The 21383-nt window shown below is 49.9% G+C and overlaps 8 protein-coding genes across 12 annotated transcripts; 5 read left to right on the forward strand and 3 right to left on the reverse strand.

Annotated features, from left to right (window-relative positions):
* The first annotated feature begins 646 nt into the window (after positions 1 to 646).
* FOIG_02137 (uncharacterized protein) lies at positions 647 to 7231 on the forward strand. Of its 2 annotated transcripts, XM_031199304.1 has the most exons (3): positions 709 to 2682; positions 2740 to 5563; positions 5622 to 7231. In XM_031199304.1, the coding sequence occupies exons 1-2, from the start codon at positions 2307 to 2309 to the stop codon at positions 4437 to 4439; spliced, it is 2076 nt and encodes a 691-aa protein (XP_031071341.1). In that variant the 5' UTR covers positions 709 to 2306; the 3' UTR covers positions 4440 to 5563; positions 5622 to 7231. The 2 variants fall into 2 exon arrangements, with proteins under 2 accessions (XP_031071340.1, XP_031071341.1); XM_031199303.1 differs by having other exon boundaries at positions 647 to 2682; positions 2740 to 7231.
* On the reverse strand, positions 779 to 7966 carry FOIG_02138 (uncharacterized protein). The gene is made up of 2 exons (XM_031199305.1): positions 7309 to 7966; positions 779 to 7249 (listed from the first exon to the last, which is right to left on the reverse strand). Exons 1-2 carry the CDS (start codon positions 7705 to 7707, stop codon positions 6599 to 6601), a joined length of 1050 nt encoding a protein of 349 aa, XP_031071342.1. The 5' UTR covers positions 7708 to 7966; the 3' UTR covers positions 779 to 6598.
* Positions 7967 to 8234: 268 nt separating this feature from the next.
* FOIG_02139 (mitochondrial inner membrane magnesium transporter mrs2) lies at positions 8235 to 10533 on the forward strand. The gene is made up of 3 exons (XM_031199306.1): positions 8235 to 8930; positions 8997 to 9625; positions 9683 to 10533. The coding sequence occupies exons 1-3, from the start codon at positions 8343 to 8345 to the stop codon at positions 10077 to 10079; spliced, it is 1614 nt and encodes a 537-aa protein (XP_031071343.1). The 5' UTR covers positions 8235 to 8342; the 3' UTR covers positions 10080 to 10533.
* Positions 10534 to 11369: 836 nt separating this feature from the next.
* Positions 11370 to 11765, forward strand: FOIG_02140 (uncharacterized protein; the record flags this gene model as incomplete). Its single annotated transcript, XM_031199307.1, has 1 exon — positions 11370 to 11765. One exon carries the CDS (start codon positions 11370 to 11372, stop codon positions 11532 to 11534), a length of 165 nt encoding a protein of 54 aa, XP_031071344.1. The 3' UTR covers positions 11535 to 11765.
* Positions 11472 to 14870, reverse strand: FOIG_02141 (DNA excision repair protein ERCC-4). Its single transcript, XM_031199308.1, has 2 exons — positions 14720 to 14870; positions 11472 to 14670 (listed from the first exon to the last, which is right to left on the reverse strand). Exons 1-2 carry the CDS (start codon positions 14765 to 14767, stop codon positions 11905 to 11907), a joined length of 2814 nt encoding a protein of 937 aa, XP_031071345.1. The 5' UTR covers positions 14768 to 14870; the 3' UTR covers positions 11472 to 11904.
* Positions 14871 to 15128: 258 nt separating this feature from the next.
* FOIG_02142 (uncharacterized protein) lies at positions 15129 to 16590 on the forward strand. Its single transcript, XM_031199309.1, has 2 exons — positions 15129 to 15915; positions 15976 to 16590. Exons 1-2 carry the CDS (start codon positions 15889 to 15891, stop codon positions 16135 to 16137), a joined length of 189 nt encoding a protein of 62 aa, XP_031071346.1. The 5' UTR covers positions 15129 to 15888; the 3' UTR covers positions 16138 to 16590.
* A 110-nt stretch (positions 16591 to 16700) lies between these two features.
* On the forward strand, positions 16701 to 20583 carry FOIG_02143 (wiskott-Aldrich syndrome protein). Of its 4 annotated transcripts, XM_031199311.1 has the most exons (4): positions 16701 to 17642; positions 17711 to 19340; positions 19394 to 19811; positions 19879 to 20583. In XM_031199311.1, exons 1-3 carry the CDS (start codon positions 17433 to 17435, stop codon positions 19420 to 19422), a joined length of 1869 nt encoding a protein of 622 aa, XP_031071348.1. In that variant the 5' UTR covers positions 16701 to 17432; the 3' UTR covers positions 19423 to 19811; positions 19879 to 20583. The 4 variants fall into 4 exon arrangements, with proteins under 4 accessions (XP_031071348.1, XP_031071350.1, XP_031071349.1 ...); XM_031199313.1 differs by having other exon boundaries at positions 16701 to 19340; XM_031199312.1 differs by lacking the exon at positions 19879 to 20583 and having other exon boundaries at positions 19394 to 19843.
* Positions 17624 to 21037, reverse strand: FOIG_02144 (translation initiation factor 1A). The gene is made up of 3 exons (XM_031199314.1): positions 20884 to 21037; positions 20575 to 20733; positions 17624 to 20480 (listed from the first exon to the last, which is right to left on the reverse strand). Exons 1-3 carry the CDS (start codon positions 20902 to 20904, stop codon positions 20184 to 20186), a joined length of 477 nt encoding a protein of 158 aa, XP_031071351.1. The 5' UTR covers positions 20905 to 21037; the 3' UTR covers positions 17624 to 20183.
* Between the last annotated feature and the right edge of the window lie 346 nt (positions 21038 to 21383).

Here is a 21383-nt window from a genome sequence, read left to right on the forward strand (position 1 = left end):
GTCAAATCGAACTCGTTGGTCATCGTCACGTAGCTCGATACCTACCTCGCTACATAGCAATAGCCTGACGAAAGCTGCAGCAGAACAGAGCACCATTATTGACAAGGCTCCATTCGAGTTCATGATGATTGCATGAAGGAAGACCTGCGTCGTGCTTGTTCTCATGTGAGGCCCATCTAGCAGGCAAAGACCAATGTAGACATAGATACATACAGCAGGCCTCTTAAACTTAACGATGAATCACGCGTTAGCGATAAGTCAACCTCATCCTTCTCCTCACCGTACGTGGACTTTCGATGCCAGGGAAACAGAAATCCGTGGATGCCTTGAGGTCCTGATCAAGACTCAAAGTCCGGGAGGTGGAGGTGGATGGCGCCGTGGAAAGGGTGGATGGTGGAGGGGAAGACACGCGCTGTTAAATATCGAGGACCAATAAGGCGACGCCAAAAGGCAGACACGCTTTTGGGCCCATCGTGGAAGGCCACGAATGTACAGAATGCGCGATCGATACACAGTATCGCACGGAGCTGGAAAAGAGGGGCTTCTCGTCGTCCAGTGTGAGATGGCAGGGCAAGATTAACCAGCCCACTGACTGGCTGAAGCGCCTACAAGGGCTCGGTTGTACAGTACGAATATCTCCTACAGACACTTCTGCCAGGTACAGTACCTCACGCGCTGCCCAATCTTGCAGCGCGCCGTAGGTACCGACGCTCAACTCGCCTCTCCTCCTGGTCTTGCTCACGCTTTCGTTCTCCCAGGCATTCAAAACTATGCCACAGCCCGCTGCTGCCATCTCCCGCCTTTTCCCCCTCCCCCCATCGAACAGCATCATCGCCATAATGTTCGATTTCGTCCTCTGAATCCGTCCCCAAGCGACTCTCTGAAGTCTGCTCTGGATCGTGTACATCTCCACTCTCCACGGCGTCTTGTCTTCATCTTTGTTGTTGTTTTGATCTTGGTAATCTCCTCTCAAAAACTTGTTCCAACCTTACTCAAACCGTACCTCTCTCAGTCAGGCCGCAGCGGCATTCACTTGCACTCTGCGACTTTTCACTCAGACTCACTCACTCTCTTTGCCGCCTGACGCTGCAAAGAGTCACACTTTGGCCTTGCCTACAAATTCCAGCACAGCACTGCCTAGCTCCAGCCCAGCCGAGCCCAAGCCTAAAAGGTCGTCCACTTGAGGGACCAACCTTGCCTCCCCCGGCCTTCGCCCGCACCCGTCCCATACTCTCTAGGCAAGGATTATTGCCTTCTATCAGTGAGGTGATTCCACGGAGAAGTGTCCTGTCTGCCACTCGAGTCACTCTTCGTGTCAGTCTCCGGACTCGCTGTATTGCTCACTTGCCCGTGGCCTCTATCACCATCCCATTTCCACTTTCACTCATCTATCATCATTTCCTTCCTGTTCGATTCACTTGCTTCAACCACTTTTCTTTTGCCCCCCCTGTTACCGTTTCTCCGACTCTATTTCTGTCACCTGTACGATTTCCCCGTTCACTGTCATTCCCCTGCCAGGCTGCAACCCGCTATCAGTTCCTTCGCCACACTCACAGTGACGAACCTCCTGTTAGTCATCCTTGTACCGAACCAGGCACAGGCTACCACCGCGCACACACTCTAAAACGCTCTCTCCGAGATCGCCAGTTGGCTTACACCTGCCACACGCCCCCGCCGCTTTTGCTCAGAATTGCCACCGTGCAAAACCAGAAGAGTCACATCCCACCACGCAGGCTGCCACCGACTCAACGCCTCACTCGCCCCTTAGGCCACTTAAGCAAGAGTCACCCTCTTTCGGCCATCTAATAAACCCTTCACCACCTCTTTCAGGTCATCTCATCTTCAGCCACACCTTCAACAGTACCTTGCATAATCAACTAACACCGACTTGATCTCTATTAATTCTCAACCTCCGAAATCGATTTCCACTATTCGATCGCCCTGATGGTAGCCTTGTTCTAAGACTACCATTCGCTTCCAACCTCACTCGAGATTTGAAGCATTGCCGCAATGCCTGCTGAAAAAACATATCTTATTCCTGTCGCCGTCTCCGCTTCGTCCTCCGGTCTCATCGTTTGTGTTATCAAGTCGCTTTTGCACTTTATTGTCTAGAAGCTCTCTGAAAACACGACCAAGGATATACCTCGAAGCAGCACTTACACGCGCTGCAACGGAGTATCGTTACTCGATTTTGACCCGCGAATTCATCGGCAAACCACGACCTGATTGGTGGCTTAGCCGTAGACGGCGACTGGACAACCCCCTGAATTGAATGCAGTTCAGGATCCTTTTATTCACTATTCAACATGATGTGCGACGCAACCGTTTCGCCCGCTTATAACCCCTCCTCCCATTATGCACCCTACAACATCTCAATAGCTTCTTCCGCTTCGACTTCTACTACTTCTGTTTGGTCCGACACCACCTCTCAGATTTCCGACGACTCCTCTCTTTCCGCACACTCTTCCGACTCTGACTCTTGCGATTCCTATTTTTCGAGAAAGGCCGCCGTTGCTGATTGCAGTCTGAACTTGCGGCGTCGTGTTCAAAAGACACAGACGGAAGCACTCCCCACTGAATTACGCCAGAACCCTCGAAGAACTTCAAATGCTCGCGCCGCGTGCCCTCCAGCCCTGGTCCGACAGTCTGACCGAAAAGTTAACTTTGTAGATAGCCTTGTCGGTATGTTATGACTGGATTGCGATTACTTGTCCATGCGCTTAGCCTTTACCCTTCTAGATTCGTCGACACATATCGTTGAAGCCATTTGGCCCCTCTCTTCTGTCGCCTGCCGAAACGAGCTTGGAAGTAGGGCCATTCTTCCTCTGCGCACATTCATTCAAGAGACTTTGCGTCGGTCACGAACAAGCTACTCGACTCTGCAAGTTGCTCTCTATTATTTAATTCTCATCAAGCCCCATGTGCCGAAGCACAACTTCACCATGGAACAGCCTGAGGACCGACACGCCGACCGCGCCCTTCAGTGCGGTCGTCGTATGTTCCTCGCGGCTCTGATCCTTGCCTCAAAGTATCTTCAGGATAGAAACTATTCTGCCCGGGCCTGGAGCAAGATTTCGGGGCTTCACACTCAAGAGATCAACCAGAACGAAATCACTTTTCTCCACGCAGTCAATTGGAAGATGCATATCGTTGACGAGGTCTTCCAGCGATGGACCGACATAGTTCTCAAGTACACGCCTCCTCCGTCTGGCCCTCCTTCTCCCGGAGGTGTCTCCCAGATTGTGTCCCAGCAGGTCGTAGATTGGAAGCGAATCATCTTGGGCCTGAATCCAGAGTTGACGAATCTCGCCACATTGATTCCTGCGAATCCTGCTATTCCTAGGTCAAGTGATCTTTGTGCTTTGTCTCCTCGCAGCATTCTCAATATGCCCCATCAAGCTCAGATTTCATGTGGCTATGAATCTGCGGAGGCCACACCAACTCCCAAGCCCTACAGTGCTCCTATGGCTATGGAACCAGCGGCTGTAGGATACACCTGTAGCCGCGCGGCCCCTAGCCTGGGTATGCTGCCAACTCCTCGACTTACCCCTCAGAGCAGTGGACTCTGCACTCCTGCAGCGAGTGCCGCTTCCCACATGCTTAATAAGTCTTCTGCGATGGGTTTGGCCATGGCTCAAGCCAACAATGTGAATACATCTCAGTACCTCGATCGTCTCCCTGCCGCCATGACATCGTCCCCTCAAGCCTATTGTCCTACTCGTCGATCTTCCCTTGCTACTTCAGTGTCAACAGCTTCCTCACCCGAATCGATGATTTCGGACTCGTCGCGTTCCTCGCGCTCTTCTTCCATCTCATCTTCTTCATCGCTTGTTAGCGCGACCCTCAGCTCTTCCAGGCTGGGTATGCCGTCGCGATTTCGAGCGTCGAAATCATGTAACGAGAGATTGAGCCAGAAGCCGACAGTCCCTTCGGTTCCAGAGGATTATGATGTGCACTGCGATACGTCCTCTCCCGAGTCTTACACCGGCCCGGTTGGCAAGCTCGTGGACCTGTCTCTGGAATCTTCCTTGGCGAGACGACAGCAGGAACTTGACGATATGGCTCGCGATTCTGATGCCGCCCGTGCTTTACAGGAGCTTCATAATTATCGCGCAGCTGAGATGGTGCCCGCAACAGCCCCTAGAAGTGGCACGAAGCGAACTAGAACCGCCTCTATGGACAACTGCCTTCAGGAGAACGTTCGCGAGATCCTTGGTGGTCGTTATTCTACCCAGCATTCTGTCTGGCCTGATACGTTGGTTCGCACTCGAGGCATTACCTCCGAGTCGAATCTCCAGATCCCCGTCCGTCCTAGCTTGCCTGGCACCGGCAAGCGAGTCTGCTGCTCTGCCGAAGCGGCTCAGGGCTACGAAGTTTCGTCTGTCCATCCTGCTATCGGCCTTCGGGGACCTGGTTTGTTGGAGGGTATTCTCAACTAAACCCTATCACACGTTGGTGACGATATTCTCTGTTTCCAACTTGATACCCTGTCGATTATAGATAAGCTATACACGACTTGAAAGTCAAGAAATAATGTCGAATCAAGAAAATTCTCTTTGTTAAATATATTGATGTGGTGGGTGGAAGAAATGGAGTCTTTTGCCAAAAGGCCTTTGATACCACATATTTGAGAGATCACAGTTATGCTGTATAAGCATCTGCTGTTCTCTCAACTTTGGGCCGAAAAGCGTGTTCATTTGCCTGCATGTCTGGGATGGGCTACGGAGAAAGAGTGATGGCGGCGACTGTCTGTTTAACAAGGGGCCGTTCGGTGGTGAAGAGTACATATCTTGTATGACTAGGACGACGCTGCCTTTTTTTGTTTTGTACTTGTTACTTATTTGGCTTTACTTCGTTTGCTGCCAAGGTCTCAGAAGTGGACTTTATGGCACTGAAAAAAAGTATTGCACGGCAAAGAGGAGCGACGAGAAGGTTAAGGAAGGTAATAGGTTTGATTTGCTATCAAAACCGAGCAGACAAACCCGGTCACCCAAGAATAACGACCCCGGCGTCAAAGAAGGAATCTGCAAGGTAATCGGTTTTGGATCAACTGGAGTTCAATTTGCCTTTTCCCTGCAATCAAGACATCCAAAGACCGCATAATGTCTTCGGAAACAGCCAAAGCTTGAATCCACTCGACCTCGTCAAAGGCAGACTTTGGGAACTCAGAAGGCAAACAAACCAATCGATTTCGGAAGCGGACTCGAGCAAAGGAGTCCCAAGAATGATCTGAATTGAGGAGAGCGATGACGCTATGGCGAAATCTAATAGCTAGCTTGAAACAGTCCTCACAATAGTGGACTCGTGGCAGTCATTTCCATTCCCTTATGGAACCAATTTTCGGATAGGAGAAGGACGCACGAGCAAAGCAAGACAAGCACGAAATCAAAAGCATTATGCTGGAACACTAAATTGCCTCCGCTTTTCACGCAACTGAAGCGAACCACTCATCATTTGTGACTACGTGATGCGCCAGAATCGAATTTAGACAAACATCTGCATGCCGATCCGGACTATTGAAGCCTGAGGAAGCTCGGAGAATGAGATTCGAGAACTGGAGTAGGTAAGGCATGATTCTTACCATAAAACTACACCTGGAGAATATGTTTAATTCATCCCAGGTTGTCTGGTCTGTGCATGACCGAATTGCAGTCACACTCCCACGCAATTCACCCTGGAGAATTTCTTCACTCGGAATTTCCAGGAACGCCCTCAACCACGGCCGTGAAATCCCGGAATCGCGTGGTCTATTGGTGCTAACGGCGTGAGTCATATCCCAACTCGCTTGGCACAGACTTGATGGTATGTTACCTTGTCTATCCCTGTCTTTGAGCTCTTTTCCTCACGCGCGGTGTAAGTGGCATCATCAGCAAGTCGTGTGTGTGTGTGTTTGTTACGTACAGGGCTTGGCTTTGGTTGTTATCGCTACGGGAACATCGTGAAGTTTAGTGCTACAAACAAGATAGGCCGTTGGCTGAGGTGGAGATGAAAGAAGTCTTTCATTGGCAAAGCGATATTGGAGGTAAGTTTGCGATGAAGTAAGTCTTGTTGAGTTTAAGGTGTTGACGTACGTGATATTTTGCCCGTGTTGTTGCCTTACGCTTCATTTCTTGTTCATGGTGTTGAGGCTTTCCACGACGTTTGGTCCTTTCGTTCAAAACTCAAACCATATCAAGCCTGGTGACAGTTTATAACAAGGTATATCCTGATTACTCTAGGGAGGTCTATGATATACACCAATATACTTCTAATCATGATGAACTCGATTCCTTATTTTGAGGCGTGATGGCCCCGCGACTGCCAGGCCTGACGAGCCTCAGGGGCGTCGGGGTTTTGTGCAGGTGATATGGTGCACGATGAGCCATTATGAGTTCACACGAATCCTGCTGAGCCCTAGTGCGACAACCTTCACTGCCATTGTGCCCTGACTCTGATGTTGGCTGAAGCCAACTAGGTTACGATATATGTCGGCGAGCTGAATGTGGTAGCCCGAAGTGACAGTGCTTACCCAATAGTCTTGCGGGTGCAGATTTGGACATGAGGGGAACAACCGGGAGGCATTGCTGTCTCTTTGGCCAAGAAAGAAGACTACCAGCCGTTATTTCGGGGAGCTTGAAGTGCCAAAGCCATCGTGAAACATCCCTATCGTACCATAGACCTGTCGAAGTATCTCTTTTGAGATGACACTATCAGCACCCCATTTCAGCCGTTGATCAATGCGTCTTCTTTGCTCTCTGGCAATATCTCTCGGTAGACCCTGACACAGTGCAGTGAGATCAATCAAATTTGTGATGAAGACATTGGGCTCTGGTGCGTCGATAAATGCGTTACGAAGACAGTCCAGCTGAATCTCCCACGATCTATCATGCTCTTCTAGGCCATAGACTAGCCCACCCCTTCGAAGCCAGAACAGGAGGCGTAGGTTCTTCTCGTCCCATGGACCGGTGATGAGGATTGTAGGAACGCGTACCTTTGGATGAACATCACAGCCACCCCATGATCCCACCCTTTCGAAAGGTTTCCAGGACAGAACCTCCTGATAATCAGCTTCAAAACACTCCTGCGAGTTGAAGTGCCCTACGCCACCTTCGAAATGATGGCTGTGACCATAAATAAAGGGGTCACCGTCATCATCCAACCGAGGAAGATAATGACGATAATGTTGGTCTCTGGCGTATTTTTCTACCCAGGTCTGTTGCGCCTGGAGAATGAATTCTGCAGTGATCCAAGGTAGGCACAATATGGTTGACTGAAATCAATAATATTAGATTGTCATAAATGCTCTGAAGTATGATGGTGTTGACAAACCTGGAGTTGCCAATTGCCAGATACGCGATTCTTATCTATTGCCGCAAACTTCTCAGGGTCACCGAACGATTGTTCCCAAGTATCTTGGAACGCCCATATGATAAACCTGATGAGAGTAGCCCGTCCAGATAGCTTTGATCCTATGATCGGTGCAGACCGGGGAAGGGCAACATTGGCGCTGTAAAGGAATATACTCTCCAAGATTTCGGCCGGAAGAGCTTGGATAGCCGGCCGCCAACGCGTAGATCGAGAGGCGAGGACGTTTGATAGTGAGCGCTTCATCTTCTTGGGGGGACTGATTTTGTCGTCAGGTATAGATGTGATAGTTTGCCATGGGGATGGTTTGCCTCGCGATGGAAATTTTCGCTTGCTTCGAATACGTATAGGTGTAAGGCCCATGACGCAAAATTGTTCAGGTTTTGAGAGTGATGAGAGTGTTGATGATATGGACGAGCCTCAATGGCGTAGAATTACTTTAGGCCGCCGATATGAGCTTTAGAGAATCGCGTATGGCTCAAGTTGACAACCCAAATACATATTCCCTCGACAAAAAGGAAATATCGGCCGTTGACCATTGAGGTGCTGGTCCTGAAAGCGTCGACCTATAGGAAAGTTGTTTGGAGGAACATTTTGCAAGAGAAAAATTGCCGTATCTTGAAGATTCAAAGGGCGGTTTGGAAGCAAGGCTGAGGCGGAGGCGTGAATTAACAACGCTAACAAGAGTCAAATTTCACGATTTATCCGATCAAGACAGGAGGTATTCAATTTATCACAATCTTAGTAGGTACCTACTAAGTAGGGCAAAATATCTACAAACTTTGTGATTGTTAAAGAACAATCCCTCTCTCGACATGTTTGACAGATCCCAAGTCTGTGCACCACCCGAGACCCGCCAGAACCAGTGGCTTGGTCCCGATGACTAAGACGTCTTTGCGACATCGACTTTTCTTGATATCATCGATAAGAGCCTGTCTTCAAAAAGAGACGCTGCATCATATCCAATACCAATGCCGACGTGATACGGACTTCCAGTGATGCAGTCAGCCCTGTGTCTTCCGGTTCCATCACGAAACCTCCTGCGATTCCTTCGGTGTCAGTCCAAGAGGGCTTTCTCGAACGCAAATCATGGCCGAACCTCGATGACCACACCAGTTCTATGTCGTCGCGCACGAACATCGGATACTCTTACGACGCGGAAACAATTCACAACTTTGGGAACAGCATGCCAGAGAACAGTGACCGTACTCAAACCAACCCTCTTCCATAGAGATCCCACCGCACGGAAACTTCAAGATCGTCATCAGCCCTGGACATCCCAACGCTGCTTCAGCACTAGTCGAGGTGCGCGCAATTTGTTCAAGGGCCAAGACCCGAATCCAGAGAACCCACCAACATGGGAACGATTCCTCAAATTCGCAGGAAGGAAGGATGACAAAGTTTTAAAGCCAGACGATCTCCCAAACCATGACGAATATTCTGACGGCTCGTCAATCTTTAACAACCGGCGAACACTCGCGGCCAAAGCTGCATCTGAGCCTCGACTGCGATGCACGGAAGTCGACGAGCATGGGAACGTAATTCTTGTTGATGGTGAATTTAAGAAGACTGAGCTTATTGCAAAGGTAAGGGCGTCTCGGCCGTAAGGAAAGTTTTCAAGAATATAACAACTAACAATGGACGTTTTCAAGTTCGGCTTGTTGCCTCGAGATTTGCGAAAGATCGACTCATCAAACTTGCCTCATATCCTTATTCGCCCTTCGGCCATTTTGCTAAACCTACTCCATCTCAAGGTTCTGATCAAACATGACCGAGTGCTTCTATTCGATATTTACGGCTCAAAGACATCATACCCCCAATCGGCCTTCATGTACGACTTGCAGGGCAAACTACAACAGAAGAATACACAGGCATCAGGTGCTCTGCCATATGAGTTCCGGGCACTGGAAGCGGTGTTGACCTCAGTGACGTCTGAACTTGAAGCCGATTTCGAGGCGGTGCGGGAGCCGGTCATGCATATTCTTAGCGAGCTGGAGGATGATATTGATCGAAGCAAGCTCAGAATGCTCCTCATTCTATCCAAGCGAGTGAGCACTTTTGAGCAAAAAGCAAAGTTGGTCCGGGATGCCATCGAAGACCTCCTCGAAGCCGACGATGACCTCTCCGCCATGTACTTGACGGAGAAAACACATGATCTTTACAGGGGAGAGGACGACCACACGGAGGTTGAGATGCTTTTGGAGTCTTACCACAAGCTGACTGACGAAATCGTGCAAGAAGCCGGCAACCTTGTCTCTGGCATCCGAAACACGGAGGAAATGTAAGGAACCCTTACCCTTGATTTAACGCTGATCATATTACTCACTCACAAACGTAGCGTTCGTGCAATTCTGGACGCCAATCGAAACGCTCTCATGCTGCTTGATCTCAAATTCAGCGTTGGAACGCTAGGCCTAGCTATGGGAACGTTCCTTGCTGGTCTCTACGGCATGAACTTGGAGAACTTCATCGAGGAGACAAACTGGGGTTTCGCTGGCGTCACTGGCGTCTCAGTCGTCTTCTCGCTTATCGTATGCTGGTATGGCCTAACGAAGCTGCGCCGCGTGCAGCGCATCAAGATGATGGATGACGAGCGACCGCGGATCCCCCGCGGGCAGGCCTATTTCCCCGATGATCGCTCGGCGCTGGGACTCCTCGACAACAGGAACCGCGAAATGCTGCGGCGAATCAACATGCAGAAGGCCGTATCGCAAAAGAAGAAGTGGTTTTCATGATTTTGCGTTCAGACAGACCTATGTTATTGCAAACTTAGATTCCTGGCTCAGTGGCACAGATTCAGCCACGTGTATAAACTAGATATTTCTGGAAACTACTAGATACCTACTCATCTCAATGAGGTTGGAGTTGAAGCGAAAGATACCCAAATGCGGACAGCACACACACATCCTGACAGGCATCACCCTCCGTGAAAACACTGCAATCTCGGACCTTGATGGCGCCTTGTAAATATGACGACCAATGAGACCACCGGCACAAGGCCAAGAAAGTCCAGATTCCTCCATTCTGTCCATCTTAGGGTCTCGATCGTCGTGGTGACGCCAAAGCCCTATAGATTGATCTCATCATGACAGCGTGACGTCAGAAATCATTCCTTTTTAGCCCTCCATGAGACCTCGTTTAATCAAAGCCTGGTCCTGGTCAAGGGCGGCTGGCTGGCCGAATTGAAATTAAGGTGGTGTTGCGTTACAACACACAATCTGCAGGTGGGTAGGGGAGGGAAGGGAAAATCAGCCGAGTCATTTTGCAGGGAATCGTCTCGAATAATTGATTGCCCTGACGTCGAACGTAACCTCAAACAAACCCGCAACGGGCTACAGCGGCAATAAGACATGACAGGCCTTGTTTTCTTGGAGGAGTAGCCACATTAGAAACGTCATCATGCTGCTACAGCCAATCAATGATGACCTATCATGTAGCCACAACCGTTGGTGTGGCTGGTGGCTGGGTCATGAGGGAATCGGAGATCGCAAACTGACGTCAGGAAATAAACATGACGGAGGAAGGCATGATCCAAGAAAGAAAAAAAAAAAGCATGCAGCAGGTGCGATGGCCAACGCAACTGATTTCAGATATATAAGAATGTGACCTGGAAGAATCTTCACTCTTTCAACACCAACTTCAGACCTACAACAAAATCTCAGCCTTGTCTAAGAGCTCAACAATCACAACCAACCGAACACATACACAAAGCACCTACATCACCTACTACATCACCTTTCAAATATTCACAATGGGCGGTGTTATGTCTTGTGTAAGTCACGCCCCCTAGACTCTCTCTAGGAGAAACACATGATATTGGTCTATACACCAAACTCAACCGATCCACCACCAAGCCCAATTTCCTGTTCCCTTCTCCCACTCTCCCTCAGTCTCTACCGTCTTCTTCCTGTCTCTGGCCTCTGCTATCTCCACCCCCACCCTCTTTCAGCCTCTCTTTGAACGACATCACTAACAAGCCTCTCCAACAGATCCGGTCATGCCTCCAGACCATTGGGGACGTGATCATGGCAATCGTGGGTGGAATTGCAAAAATTATCACAGCAATCGTAAACGGCGTCGCCAGATTCATTGGAATCCTGGTCAGCTTCCTTACCTGTGGCTATTGCGGTTCGAAGGGAGGCCGAGCGAAGCGCCGAGGACACTCTCACATGAGGACGACGAGAGTTTAGACGATGAACTACACGGGCGAACTTCTTTTGTGATACCAATTTGAGAAAGGATAGGGGAAGGGGGGAGAGCTTTGTTAGTTTGCGGAGGAGTTTGCTACGGCCGTTTGAGATTTCTTTTGTGATTTCTTTCATTTTCATCTGTCAGCATTAGGATACCCAATCCTTACGATTTTCAGCAAAAATTTTGATCATGTCACATGTCGTTAGTGCACAGTTTGAATTCCACTGGTGATATTCCACTTTGATTGCTGATGGCGATGAGGGTGATGGTCAGAAACCGAGTCAACTTATATTGTTTATTATTTCACTCCCTTCTACATCCTGATTCAGTCTGGCCATATTTGTATACCGCTTTGACATTGGCTTGGTATTAATCGTCTTCTTCCATGACGTTGCGGTTAAAAAATCCATGGATCTGTCGTCCAGCCGTTGTGCCGACCAAAGGTGTCAATTCTTGGACCGTCATGTTGGCAACTTCACGAATATTCTCAGTCTTGAGCACCAGATTCTTGATGTTTTGTGGAGTCACGCCCGGCACGATGGCAAGCATATCCTGGGGCTCCTGGTTAAAGGCCTGCTCCTCGGCCCTTGTATCCTTATCCAAGCCAGCCCTGACAGCGGCTATCGGATCTGGCTCTTCCTCCTGAGTCTTGAGGGACTCAAAGATCTCAGCCGTCTGGTACGGAGACGAAGACCAGATGATTCGTAACTTGGGAAATGCTAGGGTCAGTAATACTAACTTGGATTGGAGGTCGGATGACATGTTGGTGGGGGCAACACTGTTCAAGCTTCCAGATAAATCGGCAAATGGCTCCAGAGTGAAGGACTTGTTCTGGTCAAACTCGATGAGCAGCATCACGCTTTTGTAGTACTGAAACATAGTCTCAGCTTGACTGTAGAGCCGACCATCCTTGAATGACGAGATCAAATCGCTGATAGATTTGCGTTCTACACAGATATTTGGTGATAGGATGTAATCACCAACTGTGAGCATGCATGGTACAATGACCATAGAGCGGCCGTGGAGAAGAGACGGTAGAGAGGATCGGAATTCTCGTACGTCTACCACAACACGTGGCGGCTCAGCTGTTGCTGCCAGCCTTCCACCACCAGCAATACGTGTGTTGACGGTACGGAGAAAAGCCTCTTCAGGATCCTCAGCCGGGTCCACGGTCATGACAAGGGACATGCTTGCTCTCTCCTTGATGAGTTTCGTAAATGCATCTTTCTCTCGTCGAACAGATGACAGGTATTTCTGCTCCTCCACTGAGCCACCATAGTACATAAAGTATACCCTCACGTTCCTGTCGTTATGCGATGATCGGTACACTTCAACTCGACGAATAAAGGCAGCGTCCGGCTCATACATAATTATGTATCGCGGTTTGGTTTCCTCGAGGACATGCTCGTCCTGATCTCCATCATATGCGTGGATGACGACTAGATCTTGCATATCATATAATTTGAAGTATTCCTCCATGTTGTCGAGGGGATCTGCTACAACGTCTTCTTTCTGCTGTGCTTCCTCTTCTGTGATCTGTACCTCAGCCATGAGATCGGCAACTTCTCCCGGTTTCTCAATGTACTGCAGGATACTGCCATTCTCAGCACGACCCATGCTTACGCCAACATTTCCCCCGCCGCGCACTCGTCGCCGCTTGTTTGCAGGAGCCTTTCCGCCTCTTGACCCTGCAAAACCTGGACGAGTGTCCGTGGCTCCATTCAGGGCCTTCTGGTTCTCTGAAAAGAGAGTGGCGCTGACCTGAGCAAATTGTCTCTTCCATTTCAAGTAGTTCCTCAATCGCCTTCGCATCATGAAAGCTGCAGAGGGCTTGTCTTCATCTTCATCGTCCTCACTTGATCGTTTCTCCGTCTTGGGTTTGACGTGCATGGTTTGTAAGAAGTCTCGCAACTGCCTGCAAGTATCGGTATTTGAGCACATGATCAGGATGGTGCCGTTGGAGTCGTCTCGAACTGGAGGCTCAAAGTACAGATCGCGATCAATTTCCTCCAGGACCTCAGCTAAAAGCGCCCACTTGGGTAGCTCTTCGAGAACAGGCCTTAGAGAGTCGATGTTATCTTCCCGAGCCGCATCCTTGGCACTAGCGGAATATACTCTTCGTCTTGCCGTGTCGAAAATGGTCTGAGCAGCATCAAGGAAAAGCCACGGTGATTGGGTTTGTCGGGTCGATCCTGGAGGCGGGGAGTGAGCGGCATGAATGGTATCCAAATGCTGAAGGAACGAAACAGCATCATATGACAGAATAGAGTTGAGCATGGCTCTGAGAACAGTCAAGTCATTCACAATCTGTTTCGTCTTCCAGCTCACACGGTGCCAGTTGGGATCTAACTGTCTTCGAACCATGATGTCAAAGTTCTTGAGAAGAGCGCTGTCGAGGTTCCAATCGTCCATTTCCAGGCCACTGTTACCTTTCTTGAGCTCGTGAATACTGACTTCAACACACTCCATTATGGCGTTTTGAATCTCACGCATCGAGTCTGTCATAGGGACTTCGAGTTCGATAACTTCGGCCTTCTTCTTCCCTTCCAGAGATTGCGCGACTGTGACGTGAAATCGAGGCCAGAGCGAGGCTTTACGCAGAAAGAGGTTCCTCATCATAGTAGCCAAGGGCGAGAAGCCAGTGGTGAAGGGATCGGGGTTATCCGAAAAGGCTTTGAGAAACCCAATCTTGTTCTTTTGACGGTAAACTCTCAAAATGAAGGCCTCGAGGGATGTTGCGACAACGCGATCGGCATGAAGAACAACAAGACCTGTAATTGATTCAGGATTCAGCAAACCTGTGAGAAGGTCCACCACTAGAATACGCGATGTGATGCTGAAGATTCCGCCTCCAGAGTACATCTTTTCCCTGGCGCCGACGCTTTGAAAGTCTGTGTTCACGACTGTCAGGCCACGCGCTTTCGGGGACATGCTGATGGCTGCATGTTCGGCCAATGCTTCTCCAATCCAGCCATTTTCTCGTTCATCAGCGGCGACTATAACAATTAAATTGTTTCCGCCGGCGTCATACGAATGGAGGAGATTGTTGACAAGACGCACCAACCCCAGGCCGCGTGCGATAACGACAAGCTCATCTTCGGCACGAAGCTCCTGGAACAGAGTCTGTTGGTATTCCTAAACCAATGAGCGAGGGATCATACTTCAAAGTCATGGACAAACCTACGAGTGGGAGTGAAAGCTTCACTGGTTGGGGAGCATTACTTGCAGACATGCGGGCCACCCAAATGTTGGTGTTGACAGACGATGTGTTGAAGGGGGTTGAAATGAATAAGTCGTGAATGATGTATTGAAGATCTTAGCGGGGAGCTAGAGCCATGGCGGGGAATATGTAAGTTGCATGCATAAGACAGAGTGGCCATGATGGAAATGAATGTCGATTGGTAATGTTGGTATCCGTGGATGGTTTTCGAGACAAAATAAAAAGCATTCGCTGTGCGTTTTTTCTTTCTTTCTTTCTGTTTTTTATGATATATGTTGTGCTGATCCTGTTTGTCGGCCTGTCTCATTCCAGCGACAGCGTCACCTCCTCGCCCTTTGAGATTTACCTGCGCCAGCTTAGCACATGGGCTGGTGTCTGCTTAGATGCCATCTGTTTTATATTCATATGAGAGCTCGTGTCACATATCGGGACTGACATGCTGGCGAAACTACTGCAAAACATTGCAATTGTATGCAGCTGATTGTTCCTTAGAACACAATGACCATGGCCAAGTCCCTAGCCTATTCGGTAGCCGCGCTATTTCAGAAGTCATGATAAGATGAATACAGCTTAAACCCTTCGAATTCTTGGAACTCTCCAGACATCACAAAGAGGTGCATATTCTGTCAGTGTAGAGTGAACAACGCCTCGGATTTCTGCATTCCTTCTGTTTCTCATTCCTAAGACCAACCTGGCCAAGTTGTGATACCTATTCGTCCTTGATTTTCTCATTAGTGATATCCACTTGCACACATTGTGCACACCATAACCACCATCTCCACGTCATTGTTCAAGATCCTGCAGTGTCCTAGATAGCACCTAGCCATGCAGTGATCTCAACAGTCGGCGGTTTTTGGACCGCGGGACCAATAAGAAGTTGTATGCATCCTCTTGTGACACTTCCCTAAAGAGTCTGCGTTTCTGGTTGTCGCAACATGCGCCACAGAATGGTCTTACGTAGTCTGGCCAGAGGAGACGACGTCATCGCTTCATGATATGGGCCAGCGACTACAAAAGGACGTTGACGACCTAGATTTGAGCAGCCACAGGATCTCGAATCAACCCGACAGAGAAACTAGATCACGACAAGAACTTTGAACTTTCTCAAATCAATCACCAAAACAACCATCAGAATGACTGGCACCGAGCAACAGAAGGAGGCGAGTTGACTGTGCTGGAGCCTTCGTTTCTGAACCCAATACTGACCGTTTTCTCAATAGGGCGAGAAGCAATTCTCCATCCAACCCATCAAAGATGAGGCCAAGGACAAGGTCTCTGCTTTTAACGCTCATCCCGGACCCGCCGTGCCCAAGGATATGCCCCAAGAAGAGGGCACCAAGGAGGAGCGCAAGGCCAAGATGGAGGCTCTGAACAAGAAATAAGCGGTCGACTTCTGTGGCAGAAGTCGCTTTGTTGACATGACTGTATGACTATACATGGATTTGGGACTGGGTTACTTCACGATTTATTTATACAACACCAAGACATTTTGTCATGACTTGCATTGGAACGTGTCGATTGCTAATCGTAGTCTCATGCTGGCATCATGGCACTGACCAACGGCAGCCTCGGAACCCCCTGCTGACACACAGCCATCCAATATCTGCCCCTCATCGTTAGTAGTCTAGATTTGGAGCCGAGACAAGGCTCGTACGGTCAGACACTGGGGTTTTCATGAAGACTTGAAGTAACATCAGAATATAGATATTTACATACACCCAGAGCTCTGTATGTGAGCATTCATTCTCGCGTTCTCCTAAGATGTTCCGTTTTTCTATCGATGGCCAGCAGAACATCATCTTCACAACACCCGACTCAACAGCCTAGATGCCCCAATAAGCTCCACTAGGCGACTGCAGTTATCTACCTTAGTACCTTTGGTAGGTACCTAGATAGGCTGCTAAACTCTGGCTGCCCAACAGTCGACTGGTGCCCTGCGAATTTTCTAGAACCTGGCAAAGTGGCTGAAGCGGTGAACAATTCGATAGGTACCTGATGCATTGTGAGTTGACCGCTTGCGTTGCATGTCACAGTCACAATTGTCGCCATAAAACCATCACTACGTACCTGGCATACTAAGCTTCCCATTCCCTCCCGCCCACCAAAAAGCAAACTTGTCCCGCTGCACAAAGACGTAGGTTGCCCCGCCCCCGAGAACTACAGTACCTACGGTGGCTGTGGTAGGTGTGCTTCTGCAAGTGCTCTAGCCTGTGGCTGGTGCTCACTTCTCTCGTTACGGACTGGACTCTGGCTCTTCACACATCATCCCAACCGACCGCTGGCCCAGTCTGGTTCCTGTTCCCCACGGACGAACACCTTTTGACGTGCGACGACCATCCGTGCTCGCCTACGCTATCCGAGAGGGATCCCTTTCTACTCAAGCCCGAAAGCTCGGGCGCTGCTCGCACACTCTCTTGGTCGTATATATCTATCCGGCGACAAGAGCTTGAACCTCCCATCTCCCAAGATTTCGGTTGCCTCACGCGAGCGCCAAGCGATTCTGACGAGACGCTGAAAGAGGAGAGACCAGACAAGCGCCACTCCACGCGTCCAGTCCAGGCGACAACCGACGAACTCGTCTTACCTTTGGCTTATAACCTTTGTTACTGTTTCTCTGGCATATTCGATTACACGACACAGATACAGTAATCCATACTCGCTCGATTGCGCCGCCACAATGCCATCTATTCTTAACGACGATGATAAGGATACCGTGAAGCGGTTCATCCCCAAGCAGTCCAACAAGATTCAGGCCGTTGCTGTTGCCAGGCTCTACGTAGCATATCCCAATCGCTCAAAATGGACATACACCGGACTACAGGGAGCCGTTGCGCTCGTCAACGATCTAGTTGGAAATACATACTGGATCAAGATGGTGGATATTTCGGTATGTCCACGATCCAATATCTTAAACGCTGTCCGCCACATCTGACCACCACTTGCTAACTTGCTCAGCCTTCCAATCGAGGAGTTATCTGGGACCAGGAGATTTTCGATACGTGGAACTATAACCAAGACCGAACCTTCTTTCATACCTTCGAACTCGAAGAATGCCTGGCTGGTCTGAGCTTCGTCGACGAAAAGGAGGCCAAACAGTTCAAGAAGAAAATGGATGAGCGAGAGAAGAATGCAAGCCGAGCTACAAAGTCGACACCCTTCGGTGGAGGTGCCCAGCCAGCCCATAAGCATGGCCTGTTGGGAGGGCTGTTCGGACATCGCCATTCGACTCATATCAGCTCTCAGCACACAGCTCCAACCCCTCCGGAGTCTCCCCGAATGCCGCATAACTCCATCCAGCATCATGTTGTCAACTCAACGCCCAACCTCAATGGCTCAAGACCATCTGAATTCGCACTTTTAGATGCGTTCGATCCTCTGTGGCGCGAGCACTTTGGTGCAGATCTTCAAGACAAGGGTTTAACGGACGACTTCATTAAAGAAAACCAAGAGTTTATTGTCGACTTCTTGAGAGAAGAACAACAGAAGGCCAATCAGCCTCATTCGACACCGCCACCACCTCTCCCTCCAGCAGCGAAAGCACCCTCGCCAACGCCAACCGCGAACGGCAATGAAGGAAGAGGCTCTCGAGCTCCGCCGCCGCCGCCGCCGCCGCCGCCTGGTGGTCGACCTCAGTCAGACGGTCCTCCAGCCCCCCCGGCTCCGAGAAAAGGCGGCCCCCCGCCTCCTCCAGCCCCGAGACGGTCTGGCAAAGCCGAATCTCCGGCGAAGGATGCTGCGCCTGAACGAGCGCCGTCACCTCCTCGACCCAAGTTTGGTGTCCCTCCTCCGTTGGCCGACGCTGGCAAATTTGCACGTCAAGATCCTCCAAGGGCTGTTCCAGCAACACCCACTCCTGGACCTCCCCCTCCTCCGCGACCGGCAAAGACTCCTATAGAAACACAGAAGAATGAGAGCCACAGATTCGGAGTTCCTCCTCCCTTTCCTGGTTCAAGAGTACCCCCGCCAACACCTAGCCGTGGGCCTGTTCCTCCTCCACCACCACCTCGACCGGCCGATAACCACCCTGTGCCTGCAGCTCTTCCTCCTCCTCTGCCTCCCAAAGTACCAGCTTCTTCAGCTCCACCACTGCCGCCTCCAAGCTCCCGGCCTGTTCCTCCTCCTCCAGCAGCCAACAATCACCCTCCTGCTCCACCTCCCTTACCGGTGACAAGTGCTCCTCCACCTCCTCCGCTACCACCAACATCAACAAATGGTGCACCTCCTCCACCTCCTCCGCCCCCTCCACCCCCAGGAGGCTCTGGTGCACCTCCGCCTCCTCCGCCTCCCATGCCGCCTGGAACCGGTGCACCTCCGCCGCCTCCTCTCCCTCCTGTTGCTGCAGGGGGGGATACTGGCCGATCAGCCATGTTGGAAGGCATCCAACGTGCCGGCGGAATCAACTCCCTCAAGAAGGTTGATCGCTCACAGATTCGCGACCGCAGTGGTGCTCAAGTCGGCAGTGGCGGCGATTCTGGCGGTGCTAATGCCGCATCTGCCGCAGCTGGTGCGCCTGGTGGTGGCGGTGGCATGGCCGATGCCCTGGCTGCTGCTCTCCAGAAGAGAAAAGAAAAGGTCTCGAAGAGTGGTAAGTTCAATATGCTTTTGTTGGTCAAGAGTGATGTGCTAACACTAGATAAGATGACGAGAGTGACAATGATGACTGGTGAACTGAACCACATTAACACAAAATCCAAGAGAAGGAAGGAAGAGCGTGGTAGACATAGTTGACAAAGGTTTCTCGACTTGTCTTTTATAAAATTTGCACTTGTGGGTAACGACGAGGATTGTGACGAATCAATCAGTTGCAGACGTATCTTGGTTGTGAATCAGCACAAGCATCTGAGGTCGGGTTCGCATTACCAAATGGTTGTACTGCGTCTGTGCCATTTCCAGTTGGCATGACAAAAGTTGGTTATGTTCTATAGACACCTATAGCATTAACGAAATTTTATAAGATTACAGAATGACTAGCCAACAAACTCGGCAATAGTGGTTTGCCTTTATTGTTGACGGCATTGATGCAATGCGAGAATCAAGGAATATTTATGAAACAATAGTAAGCATTTTCTTGTCTTGTCTAACCTGTGCTTTTGAGACGAATGTGATGATCATAAAGCGTGAAGAAAAAAACATGTTCGTCCAGTAAAAACTACCTAAAAACGGAACAAGACAGAAAACTCGATCGTGATACTGAAAGTCCAAAAGAGAACGACATGCCGTGACGTCCCTCCCACCACGGCCGTCTACGACTCCACAGCAACTACTGTCGTGGGACCCGAGGCACAGAGCTTTGGGTGCTCGGCTCCGGGTTTGAGAGAGAAGACAATATCAACAACACCAGCCGCGAAATACAATCGTATCACCCGGTAGCGTCGGGGGCTCGGTGGAGAGAGAGAGAGAGAAGGGGATTTGGAGGGCTTTGGCGAGCTTAAATGTCGTCAATGTCGACCTCCTTCTTGTTGCCAGCGGCGCCATCGTCAGACTCATCGTCTGAATCAGCGTCGCCGAACTCGAAGTAGGCCTCGCCATCCTCTCCCTGGCCAAAAGAGTCGGTTTCGTTGATCTTGGCGTTCTCAGGGAGCTCGCCGTAAGACTTGAGGGTACGGGCTTCGTCGGCGGTGTACTTGAGGATGACGTCGCCCTTGTTGTCCTGGAAGTCACGGAGAGAGAGGAGGATAATATCACCCTGGTTAATCCAGACCTTCTTTCGCATTTTACCGCGAATCTACGAAGGAAATGTTAGTATGAGTCGCAGAAGGACATGAGCATCCTGCTTTCGTTGCACCGCATCTTAGGCAGGCGAACTTGGGGCTACTTACGTTGGCGAGACGCTTGCTTCCATCGAAGCACAGAGCCTCGAGACGACCGTTGCCAAGCATCTTCACGACCTGAGCATACTCTTGGCCATCCTCCTTGAAGGTGAGCTCTCGGCGCTGGTCATCGTTCTCCTTGGTACCACGTCTGCGGTTCTTTCCACCCTGTCCAACTGTTAGAGACGATTCCTTTGTTGCTGGCAGAAGAACTTGGGCAATGATGGTGGGGGCGGGGCAGGCGGTTGGCGCGTGAAAATGCGATCCGTGAATGAAAAAGGAAGACAGCCGAGTACAGGAAGGATCTATGGGACTTACCTTTCCCTTGTTCTTAGGCATATTGGCTGTTTGTCGGTATGCGTGAAGTGAGGAAGAGATGTGATGGTGGGAAGAAGAAAGTTGGTGATGATGTTGTGGTGTCGTTGTTGGCCTGGGAAAGAAAGTGGATTTTTCCTGGGCTGCGCTGCTGACTGACACAAGAGGCAAAAGCTGGTTGGGCGCAAGACAAATGGGGCGACCAGCTTGGGATTCTGTCCTCCACAGTGACTCAGGCGTGGCGCAGCAAATGTATTTTAAATGCAATACGTTAAACTTCCAGTCTGAAATCTGCGAGAAAAATGAGAAACTTAAAAACTTAAAGCGTATTGGTTTAATTCTACATAGAATTAATTAATTCTTTATTAAATCCAGAGATTATCCCTAAGAAAAAAGCATTATTGCTACCCAAAGTCAAATATTCTGAACAATATGACGCAGATCGATTAGCGGTACAGCCACAATTATGTGGCGTTCCTAGTCGAGCATGTTAGGAAATCGTA

The sequence above is a fragment of the Fusarium odoratissimum genome, assembly GCF_000260195.1.
Source record: "Fusarium odoratissimum NRRL 54006 unplaced genomic scaffold supercont1.2, whole genome shotgun sequence".
Taxonomy (NCBI): Eukaryota; Fungi; Ascomycota; class Sordariomycetes; order Hypocreales; family Nectriaceae; genus Fusarium; species Fusarium odoratissimum.

What these genes read in the sequence shown, in the direction of transcription:
- FOIG_02137 (XM_031199303.1), top strand. Translation starts at nt 2,307, where the DNA reads ATGATGTGCGACGCAACCGTTTCGCCCGCTTATAACCCCTCCTCCCAT. An exon ending in CTTTGTAGATAGCCTTGTCG is followed by an intron (nt 2,683 to 2,739) that starts GTATGTTATGAC and finishes TTACCCTTCTAG; the next exon opens with ATTCGTCGACACATATCGTT.
- FOIG_02138 (XM_031199305.1), bottom strand. Translation starts at nt 7,707, where the DNA reads ATGGGCCTTACACCTATACGTATTCGAAGCAAGCGAAAATTTCCATCG. An exon ending in CTGGCAATTGGCAACTCCAG is followed by an intron (nt 7,250 to 7,308) that starts GTTTGTCAACAC and finishes TATTGATTTCAG; the next exon opens with TCAACCATATTGTGCCTACC.
- FOIG_02139 (XM_031199306.1), top strand. Translation starts at nt 8,343, where the DNA reads ATGCAGTCAGCCCTGTGTCTTCCGGTTCCATCACGAAACCTCCTGCGA. An exon ending in AGACTGAGCTTATTGCAAAG is followed by an intron (nt 8,931 to 8,996) that starts GTAAGGGCGTCT and finishes GACGTTTTCAAG; the next exon opens with TTCGGCTTGTTGCCTCGAGA. An exon ending in ATCCGAAACACGGAGGAAAT is followed by an intron (nt 9,626 to 9,682) that starts GTAAGGAACCCT and finishes TCACAAACGTAG; the next exon opens with CGTTCGTGCAATTCTGGACG.
- FOIG_02141 (XM_031199308.1), bottom strand. Translation starts at nt 14,767, where the DNA reads ATGTCTGCAAGTAATGCTCCCCAACCAGTGAAGCTTTCACTCCCACTC. An exon ending in TGAAGCTTTCACTCCCACTC is followed by an intron (nt 14,671 to 14,719) that starts GTAGGTTTGTCC and finishes TCATTGGTTTAG; the next exon opens with GAATACCAACAGACTCTGTT.
- FOIG_02142 (XM_031199309.1), top strand. Translation starts at nt 15,889, where the DNA reads ATGACTGGCACCGAGCAACAGAAGGAG. An exon ending in GCACCGAGCAACAGAAGGAG is followed by an intron (nt 15,916 to 15,975) that starts GCGAGTTGACTG and finishes TTTTCTCAATAG; the next exon opens with GGCGAGAAGCAATTCTCCAT.
- FOIG_02143 (XM_031199310.1), top strand. Translation starts at nt 17,433, where the DNA reads ATGCCATCTATTCTTAACGACGATGATAAGGATACCGTGAAGCGGTTC. An exon ending in TCAAGATGGTGGATATTTCG is followed by an intron (nt 17,643 to 17,710) that starts GTATGTCCACGA and finishes TAACTTGCTCAG; the next exon opens with CCTTCCAATCGAGGAGTTAT.
- FOIG_02144 (XM_031199314.1), bottom strand. Translation starts at nt 20,904, where the DNA reads ATGCCTAAGAACAAGGGAAAG. An exon ending in TGCCTAAGAACAAGGGAAAG is followed by an intron (nt 20,734 to 20,883) that starts GTAAGTCCCATA and finishes ACAGTTGGACAG; the next exon opens with GGTGGAAAGAACCGCAGACG. An exon ending in GAAGCAAGCGTCTCGCCAAC is followed by an intron (nt 20,481 to 20,574) that starts GTAAGTAGCCCC and finishes TTTCCTTCGTAG; the next exon opens with ATTCGCGGTAAAATGCGAAA.